Source organism: Cryptotermes secundus, unplaced genomic scaffold, assembly GCF_002891405.2.
Source record: "Cryptotermes secundus unplaced genomic scaffold, Csec_1.0 scaffold645, whole genome shotgun sequence".
Lineage (NCBI taxonomy): Eukaryota > Metazoa > Arthropoda > Insecta > Blattodea > Kalotermitidae > Cryptotermes > Cryptotermes secundus.
In genome coordinates this window covers 48275-58784 of record NW_019723910.1, presented here as the reverse complement: position 1 = coordinate 58784, position 10510 = coordinate 48275, and the positions used below count along the sequence as shown (strand labels likewise).

The following is a 10510-nucleotide window of genomic DNA, read 5'->3' as shown; positions in this document are numbered from 1 at the left end:
GTGCCTTCCAGGCTCTTTTCACAGTGTAATTAACTTGATCAGACCAGCTTAGGTCGCTGCGTAAAATTATTCCCAGATATTTACAGCTGCTCGCTTCTGGGATTACTGTGCCCCCTAACGAATAATTTAGTGGCTCCGTTACTCGAGCCCTCGTGAAACAAACTGCCTTACTTTTAGTTGGATTAATTTTCATCTCATTTTCAACCGCCCATTTCCCAAGTCTGTTCAGATCTATCTGCAACTTTTCCTTATCATTATTATTTTTAATTTTCCTATATATTATACAGTCATCCGCGAATAGCCTAATAGTTGACTCAATATTTCTCCAAATATCATTGACGTAGGTGAGGAACAGTAGTGGGCCCAGCACACTTCCTTGCGGTACTCCTGACGTTGTTCTGACTTCCTCCGATAGTTGCCCTCCTACTCTGACTCTCTGACTGTGTATGTCCTCACAAGTAAATAAAGTCAAAATTTAAAACAGCAACAATACAATTATGAATGAATGTATGAGGGGTAGGCCTTCTCGGCCCTTGCACCACAACCTACAGTGGTCTATTGTGCTTAACAATACATATAAGCAATATATCTTGAAGAAATATGGAGGGAGTGTTGGTATAGCTCTATCATTCTTGACCTTGACAGTAAATGGAGCTGAGTGGCCAGCTTCATGACCAAACTGTTTTAACTGTGGGGAAAGAGACCCTGATACTCACTGAAAATGAGACTGGGTACGCCTCAAAGCAGTTCTGAATGCTGTGAAAAGAAAAATCTTGCTCTTACTTGCAATCGAACCCTGGCCATCCACCCTATAGCCTGAATTTGTTCAAAATTTAGAACACGTACAGAATCATGTTACAATATTGTAATGCTTATGACCGTCTTGACAAATTCACTCCACACTTAATACAACATTTTTCTAAGTCGTCTCTAATCTGTAACAACTAAGTTTGCATACATATTCATATAACATGTTGGATATGTGTCTGTAAAAGTATCATATATTTGTATTCTGACATCCTACAATGGATATACTAAATGTTAACATGAAAATTTGATATTGGAAAGCATGCCATTTTTACATCTCAAATACAAGAACCAAAGCATTATAATGATCCACTACAATTAACACAAATAACTTCAAACAAACCTGCCGTATAGATAAGTATAATTCCCACAAATATTCGATTAACAAAAAAGTTACGACGCCCTGAAATATGCAGGTCGCTTCTGATACCATTTCTATATTTACGGGCGTCAAGTTCCGGCAAACACGCGGGCACTCTAATTTTGATGCTTAGAAGCTCAGTTCATACACACATTTCAACCACGGTGTAAATGAATTGTATTAACTGTTATCTTTTCTGGAAAAGAAATTGCTCTTATATACTTCTGTTCTAAGACAGGAATTTTGGCTTCCGTCGCAGAAACTTCCTAACCGCAACTAATAAAACATGCGCTTCCAACTACGGATCACTGACAAAGAGCAAAGCGCCAAATCCCAGACCGTCTCACACGGATCACTGGCAAAGAGTACAGCACTATAATCTCAGACCGTCTCACATGGCTCCGACAAATCATCACTGATCCTGAACGGTCGCTGTGGCGAATGGTACGAAAAACAACAAAGTCTTTGCGTATTGACCCGTGGTCAACACTTTCGTAATCTAGCCCAATCTAGCTCATGAAAGAGAGACCCTCCTGAGTTTCCCAACGTTTTATGGAACCCGAATTCATTGACATGTCCACAAGAACCAACCACTTGTACCTACCCTGGGCCAGATTATTCCAATCCATACCACCCCATCCTCTTCCACAAAGATCCAGTTTAATATTATCGCCTGATCTATGATAATGTCTTTTTCCTTTCGGTCTTCCGACCAAAACCCTGTATGCATTCCTATTTGCTCCAATGCGTGGTACATGCCCTGCCCAACTCATCCTCTGTTACTAATGTTAAATTCCTTAATGGTATAGGTGTTGCACGTTTATTTGCCTGATTTCATTATAGTTCCCATTTCCACTTTTTATTTATATTGTTTTAAGATTTATTGGCCCACATACAGCCTGTTTTATTTAGATTATTAATGCGGTATTTAATGGTGCTTTATTTGCTTTATTTACCTAGTATTAGACCACTGTACAATCTCAAACAGGTCTACTTCTAGTTAATTTTATACTGGGTTCAGTAGGTGATCTAGTTTGATTCTGACCCATGCACAGAGAATAGTTATGCTGACACATCTTTAAACCTATTCACACTCTTCTGCCCCCAAGGTGACAACAAAAGTTACCTCCAAAACATAGGTACTGTGTACCAAATTACATGCTATCATGTCCTAAAAGTCTGTAGTCTTCACAAGAGAAGGCTAATTCAAAGGCAGTGTATTTATTATATTTTACAATATTTACAGCCATACAAATATTTTACATGAATACAAACATACAACTGTTCTTCTTAAGGAGGGCTATGAGTTAAAAAAGAATTAAACTGAACAAAACAAAACAAAATTGAGTCCAAAAGTGTTCTTTTTCTGTAACATTATTTTAACCTTATGACTAAGTGAATTACATTTATAATGTAAGGGTACACAGACAGTACACAGTTCTAATACATTGTTTTACAAACTTAATATGTTGCTATAGGGTGACTGGAAGTATTGTTAGGGAAAGACTGGGTACTTGGGCTCGTTTTTGCTCACCCCCGTTCCAAAAGGTGGCTGGAAGTGTAAGTGAAACTTAGTTTAAGATACTTTCTACTATTCCAACATTCATCTTCAGAAATGAGAATCTGAACAGCTGGTCCCAGGAAGGTCCCACCAGATATTGTACTTCCTGAATATAAATCATATGCAACATTACTGAGCTAATCTGTTCAATTTATCTTATACTGAAAGTAATATTTGACATGCCTATTCATGAACTGAGAGTGGAAAAATGATGATACATTAGGGTATTTATTATATAAAATGTTCCTGTTCTCTGATGTCATTGGAAACAAGTTTTAAGCTCATTGAAAACTGCCTTTAACCAAACTGTCACGCCATATGCTCCAGCATCCACATCAGTGACATGAGTGGCATCCACATATGTTGCTCTTCCAACTCTGGAACAGTTAACTAAATACTGCAGTTCTGCCATACCAATGATGCAGTTTGGATAAAGTGATTATTACAAGTAAACTGTTTATGAGGCTGACGCTTCTACCCCATAGGGCACAATGATGGTATGGATAATGATGATGATAATGAATGGATTGATGAATGATAATAAAAATAAATATATAAATAATGACTGGTGGGGAAGAAGTGGGCTCCAAACCATTGTAGGATCCCCACATTAATCAGATTCACAGAGTCTTACTCTGAGGGGATCCGATCTTTGTATAAAACTGAAAGGGACAAAGAGAAGGAACAACCTTCTTCTTTCTTCATATGTTACAGAGCTGGTATGAAATATTGTTAAAAGAATTACTGATTTCTGAGGAATAGGATGAAGCCAATGATTTCAATAAGGCATGGATTCAAGATCAGGATAAATAATATCTTCACTTTCAAAATTATAACATTGTTTTACAAACAGCAACACACACTCTCTCTCTCTCTCTTGGGCATCAAAGAAATATCTTACAAAAATTAATACATGAGCTGAAAGCATCTTCAGGACTGAAGAGTATTGGTTAAGGAACTGGCTCAGTTATGTAGACAAGGTTGGTAACCAAGGAAGGAGGTATGGTAGAAGAAACTGATCTGGGCCAATGGAGAAGTGGTAGAAAAATTGCCCTTTAAAGTGGCACATTCAGTTCTTCCTCACAGGTGGAAAATGGATAGTGAGAAATGGCAGGGTGCAGAATATTGTTTTCAGGGGGAAAAGTGGAATTGTGTGAGAAAAGCAGATATTTCAGGGCCCCTAATATGTATTCAACACAGGAAGGAAATTTGAACTTTGAGAATTTGGAATTTTAATTTGACATTTTTATTACATGTTAGGCAAGGGCTATTTTCAACATGGAATTCAAACCACCCATCATCCCCCCATCAGTTAACTGGGAGGGAAAGTGGGTGTTGCAAAAAAGACTGCAGCATAAGCAATTATAACAATAAAATCAAAGCAAAGAAAGGCAATTATGTACTTTAAAAATACCTTCTATTCCTTTCACATAAATCAGGTTGGAAAATTATGAGATGAAGATTGTTACACTAATACATACAGTATTGTTAAACAATTTTTGATAGTTTTAATATCACCCACTCCTATTAGAACATTCAATTAATATTAGACTATAGCAATTTGGCTAAATTTACCAGTGTAACAGCTCAATATATTTTTGGAAGAAGGCTGCACCCTTCAGTACAGGCTTCATCAGTAACTAACCTTCAAAATAAATTTCCCTCTACTTTCCATGTAACTGAAAAAAGCAGAAATTAATAGCTTTCTTCTTTCTGAAGAATGGGGGGTCCAGAACATTCTCTGTTTCTTTCCTATCTCGTTAACTGATTTCCTTTCTTAAGGAATAAATGTATGCTTACAAAATAACCATGCTGTCTCTGTGTGTCTGTGTTTTCCCTTTTCACGAAACTGACTGATTTGTACAAAATTGTATTAGTATATTATGCCGCTAGTGGTCACCCTAGTCATGTGTATCTCAGTTTCTTACAATCAATCATAATAACATGGTAGTTCAAATAGAGACAGGCCTGGCACTACTGACACTTAATATGGGGGCCTGTAATTATGGACAGTAATAGATCTAAAGACACTTGTTAAAGCAGCCTTTTGTATAAAGTAAAATAGTAACATGGCAACCACACAAAATCTGCATTGAATTGAATTGAATATACTGCCATTGTCATGTGAATACATTCTCTCGTTGATGATGTTTGTGATTGATAATCAAACTAAATTTTGTTCAGGTTTAGATGTTCATGGTTTGAATACAAGAAATCGAAAGCAATTATATTTGCCAAACTCGAATCTTTCTGCTTTTCAGAAAGGTACTATGTTTACTGCCATTAAACTATTCAACAGATTGCCCATAAACATTCAAAGCCTTAAAGAGGATAGAATTAGTTTTAAAAATAGGCTGTTTTTATATCTTATGAATAATTCCTTTTATACAGTTTCTGAATATGTGGAGCATAACATAAACAATTAGTTTTAATTATTTTGTTATCTGTGTGTTTGTATAAATTTGTTTTTATATCTTATGAATAATTAATTTTATACAGTTTCTGAATATGTGGAGCATAACGTAAGCAATTAGTTTTAATTATTTCGTTATCTGTGTGTTTGTTTAAATTTTTGTATGACGACCTTCATGTCCATTTGTTTGGACTTGTGAAATGAAATGTATGTATGTATGTATTTGGCTTTCAGCACGGTGGTAAAAGTAATTAACTTCTAAAGCTATGTATGTGAATTTTTTTATGAAAATAGATGGTGAAAAAACCTACAGATTATCCATACCTGGCCTTCATGTAGCGTGTCTTTTCACATCCTTCTTCTGCAGCCACTACTGCAGCTTCCAAGGCTCTGAGTCCCTCCTCTACTGTGGAAGGTTTATAGCTTTCAAATTTCATGCAAGCAGGCAACAGAGCATCAAACTGGAGAGAAAAGAAATCAGTTGCACATTTTTAAAGATATTAAAAATTATACCAAATAATGCCTATTGTGACCTATTTTATACCATACTTTATGTATATTATATAGAAAACTGGACATACGGTATCATCATGCTTATCTATTTTCAAAGGGACTATTTCCACATCCTAGGTTTGTTACCTGTATGGATATATGGAAAATAAATGGAATGAATGAAAGAATGATGTCCATCTGCCAACCTGTCACATTATCTTTTGAGCTGAGTATGTAATTTTATTAAACATGAAATAAACAACATGGTATTAGAAGTGACCCTCATTCCTTTGTACTCTAAATTTCTTACCATCATTGATACTAATATGGCTGCTGTGCAAACTTGTGATGTAGGAGCAACAATAGGCCACCCATGTAGGGTCCTCAAATTTTGTATGGCAGTAGAGCTTAAAAAAAATGCAGCTTTTTTTAGGGCTGTTATTTTGTATAAAGTGAAATACAAGAAAATATGAGGAGCCAGGATAGCACATTTGGTAGAGTGACTGGCTGTGTTTTGGATGAGAGTGGGGTCAGAGTTCAAGTCATGCTAGGGTCAAGAATTTTCCATTCATCAGGTCATCCAGACCAGTTCTAGTGCACATCCAGCCTTCTATCCAATGGGTAGAGGCTTTTCTCTGATGGCAATGTGGCCAAGGCATGAAGCTGACCATTCACATTCATGTAGTGCTGAGGTCAAGAAAACATTGATCTATATATGCACTCCCCCACATCCCTTCATGATCTATATATGCACTCCCCCACATCCCTTCATGGCATAGTGCTTAATTAGTTAAGCACAGGGACAACTTTACCTTTTTACCTTACAAGAAAATACATGAAATCTACATTTAGCTTTCGATTTGATGGCAATAACTATGGAACCACAGAAACATTTTGTATGGGAACATATCACAAACACACCTACTTATTTTATTTTGAATATTTTTTACAGGTCAACAATTACAAATATAGAGTTATGATAATAATAGTATAATACATGTTGCTAATTGGTCTGTATATACACATAAACCAATTAGAAACACAAATACTCTGGCAGCGTGGAAGGAGCTACAGCCAGAGGTTCATACATAACAAAACTGATAATAACATTACATCAACATCCTTATGATCTGTGCAAGTAAAACGCATAATATTCATGCCATGGAGGGAACGATGCACAAACAGGTCTAAAACAAGAGATACTGAAGCAGATACCTTTTAAATGAATGGACGACAACCACAAGAAAAACACTGGGATGTTAATTAATCTGAATTAAGGTCAATTTATTTTAATTAGGAAATATTGTGTTCACACATGATATGTAATTCTGACATACAGTGCAACAATTTATCAAGATAGAGGGCACCTGATGATGGCTGTATACAGCAGAAACATGTAGTGAGGAAGAAGGGTGACTTGATAATAAGTTTCATTTAAGACAGAAATATATGTGAACTAAGTGAGAATGTGTTGATAAAGGCAACAAAAATATAATCTGCTTTTAAAATGTTCTTATATTAATATGATATTCTATATATAAGTTTCAGTATATGTTAGAGCATCCAGATGAATTATGAATTATGTGTATTTTCCCCCAAAATATTGAATCTCATTTATTTTATGCATTCACCTCAAATAAGATAACAGCCTATTTCTTTAAAGAAAATAAAAACAGAAAGAAAACTGGTCATGTAATATAGTACCCAGAATCTCAGCATTCTCCATCTGTCCCATCTCACATATTACATTAACGAGGGTTTTACACTTTATCATGAAAGGTTCTTTCAGTTACTGATCAAATGTTGCTTCCATTAAAAGTTAATTAATATCTGAAAACTATATCTAATTATGTAAGTTTTTAAATTATAAACTATTAGTATACTTAATATGACAGATAAAAGAGTGTGGCATTTCAACAAGAATCTCATGATTCTAACCATGGACCTGTCACCCAGTTTTGCCTGGCTGTAGCGCAGTGTCCCAGCTGTACCAGCTATCCAAGCTACAGCCCAAGTCCTTGCAGTTACTGCTTTAACCTTGGCCCCTAAAGCCGTTCCTGTCATTGTCAACATGAGGCTGTAGAGAGCACCTGATGTACCGCCCATTGTCATTTCAGCAATAGAACTGAGTTGCTTTAGCAAGGTACTAGGATGTGATACTGGTAAAGTTCCTAATTGGAGCAGAATACCTAAAAAATTGAACAAATAGATAAGAAAGGTACTCTGATTAATTCTTCAGAAGCAAATCTGAAATTTTAGCTAGCTACCCATATTTATTAAGAAAGATAGGTGTATAACACACAGAGATACTTTTTCGGACTTTGTCCATCGTCTGGATTCTAAATAACTAAAAACACAATGTTTTGGAAACAGATCCAGTTTCTGAAACGTTGTGTTTTTAGTTATTTAGAATTTGGATGATTGGCAAAGTCTGAAAACCAAGTATCTCTGTGTGTTATACACCATCGTCAGAACCCTATAGTATCTAATAGGTGTACTGAGTTTTTGTGTTTGTGGTATCTTTGACCCCATAAAATAACTTTATAACCAATTGTGGATTTTGAGGCAAATCAACGTGAATCTGATGCCACTGGAGACCATCATTTCTTTGTACCTATATTTTTCTTTTTATCATCAATAAGCACATTATGACAGCTATAAAAATCATGGGAGATAGGAGTGATATTAGCATTAAAATCTAGCACAGGAACTTGAAATTAAGACTATGGCCTTTTGGGACATAATGCCATGTAGTTCAGTAGTTAGAAACTAATGTTCTGGAGGGGCTAGTTGCTTCTGTCATTTGAGGATTGTAATCTTAATATTCACTTCTGAGAGAATCTCACAATTGGCTGTGAAATTATTTGAGATGATAGAGTTTTAAAGCATGTACATCTCTTGATACGGTAATTTTCTTGTAGAATGTAAAACAGTAAAATTGAGGCACATTAAATGAAAATTTACCGTTTGATTTGTCAGTGATAATTAATTTTCCACTGGAACTAAGCCTCTGAAATTTTGCACAGAGATAAATCATAAACATATCTACAAAGTCTCTACCTATCATTGTTTACAGGACAACATATTAAATGGTGAATATGCAAAATTTATAGGTGACATCTGAGATGTATGCATTGAAATGAATTTTAAATTCATGTCCCACAAAGACTGAAATTTATGAAGGAAATGGGCATTACATATTCTTCACTGAACTTCTTAGGGTGTCTTTATGATTTTACAGTCACTCTGTGCATCTAACATAAGCATACAGTGAAAAAAAAGCTACATTTTGTAGAGATTTTTCGTGCACCACTTAAGTTCTATATTGAAATTAAAGCAATGGCAATTTTTATAATTTTTCTATAAATTAATGGCTTTTAAGCGTTTCCACCAATGGATACCAACCGTCAGCCATTCTGCGCAGTGTTGTGCCTGTGTCACCATCGCCACAAGCACTATCAAGTTCATTCAGATGACCCTCATTGGAAATTACAGACAGTGCAACTGCTTCAAGGCATCTTCTTAATATTTCAGACCCCGCTGCATTTATAGTAGGTCCTTCAAGCTTTGAAACAAAGAAAAAAATCTGTCATTACATCTTTCTCATTGTCATCTGTCATAATCCAGAAGATCAGAATCTGGAAATTTTGTTTCCATGTTAATTGTACAGAAATTCTGGCTTGCATAAGTTATATAGTCTATAGTAATTTATACTAACAGATATTGCTTGCCTTCTCATTTAAAAGAAATAATGTTAGTTGAATAAAAGCAATACTCTTGGCAAGCATCCAATTGGTATAATCGACTATATTTTTTAATTATTTATATTTGATGCTCAGTACTCTCACATAATACCAACCTTGTGTTCCTCTGGATGATTTTCAGGGGGAGGAGTGTCCTTCAGTGGCTCTTCTGGTGGAATGGACATGGGAGACCCACACCAGGCGCATGCCTTAGTTTCTGCATCAAGATAGTTCAACCAGTCTTCCTTGTGTGCCCCAGAAATCTTTAATGCAGAGACCTGAATCCCAGCCATTTCTAATGATGTCATGATACATGCTGCATATATACGTAACACAGCAATGCCAAGGGTAGCTGCAACAAAGGATACATTCAGAATTACATAATAATTTTATATCTGTATCATTCTTGTACTACAGTTGTACCTATTGTTTTATATGGTTGTCAAACTTGGTCTATCACTCTAAGAGAAGAACTGAGATTGAGACTGTTTAAGAAAAAACGTGAAGAGAAATAGGAAGAGGGCACAATGAGGGATAGAGAAAATTGTAATGAGGAGGTTCATAATTTGTACTGTTTGCCCAATACTGTCAGGGCAAGTAAGGGGAAAAGATCACTTACAGATATAGGAATACTTACTTACTCATGGAGGTGAGCCCTGCTTGAGGAGCCACCAATTCTGCAGCTACTCAAGAATTTCCCAGAATTTTATGGAACCCGAAGGTTCATTACTGTGTTCACAAGAGCCATCCACTGGTCCCTATTCTGAGCCAGATCTATCCAGTCCATACCATCCCATCCTATCTCTCTAAGATCCAGTCTAATATTGTCCACCCACCTACACCTTAGTCGTCCCTGTGGTCTCTTTCCTTCCGGCTGTCCCACCAATATCCTATACACATTCCTCATCTCCCCCATTCGTGCTACATGACCTGCCCACCTCATCCTCCTTGACTTGATCATTTTAATTATACTTGGAGAAGGGTACAAGTTATGAAGCTCCTCATTATGCAGTTTTCTCCAACCTCCTGTCACTTCATCTCCGGTTCAAGTATTTTCCTTAACACCCTGTTCTCAAACACCCTCAGTCTATGTTCCTCCCTTAATGTCAGAGACAAAGTTTCACACCCTTACA

At 36.2% G+C, this 10510-nt stretch overlaps 2 protein-coding genes across 10 annotated transcripts in view; both read right to left on the bottom strand.

Annotated features, from left to right (window-relative positions):
* Positions 1 to 1511, bottom strand: part of LOC111862116 (CAAX prenyl protease 1 homolog) — a 19499-nt gene extending 17988 nt beyond the window's left edge. The window contains exon 1 of one of the 2 annotated variants that reach the window (XR_002842370.2): positions 1151 to 1511. Coding sequence is in view for 1 of the 2 variants with exons in the window: in XM_023847253.2 (XP_023703021.1) it covers positions 1151 to 1240 (90 nt within the window). In the remaining variant the exon portion in view is untranslated. The remainder of the gene's footprint in view (positions 1 to 1150) is intronic. The other variant, XM_023847253.2, reaches the window with a different exon arrangement.
* Positions 1512 to 2370: 859 nt separating this feature from the next.
* LOC111862114 (triokinase/FMN cyclase) overlaps positions 2371 to 10510 on the bottom strand; it is a 31845-nt gene continuing 23705 nt past the window's right edge. For all 8 annotated transcript variants that reach the window (XM_023847245.2, XM_023847248.2, XM_023847246.2 and 5 more), the window contains 4 exons: positions 9040 to 9199; positions 7573 to 7823; positions 5467 to 5603; positions 2371 to 3106 (listed from right to left, as the gene is read on the bottom strand). In XM_023847245.2, coding sequence (XP_023703013.1) covers positions 2989 to 3106; positions 5467 to 5603; positions 7573 to 7823; positions 9040 to 9199 — 666 coding nt within the window. In that variant the 3' untranslated portion in view covers positions 2371 to 2988. The remainder of the gene's footprint in view (positions 3107 to 5466; positions 5604 to 7572; positions 7824 to 9039; positions 9200 to 10510) is intronic.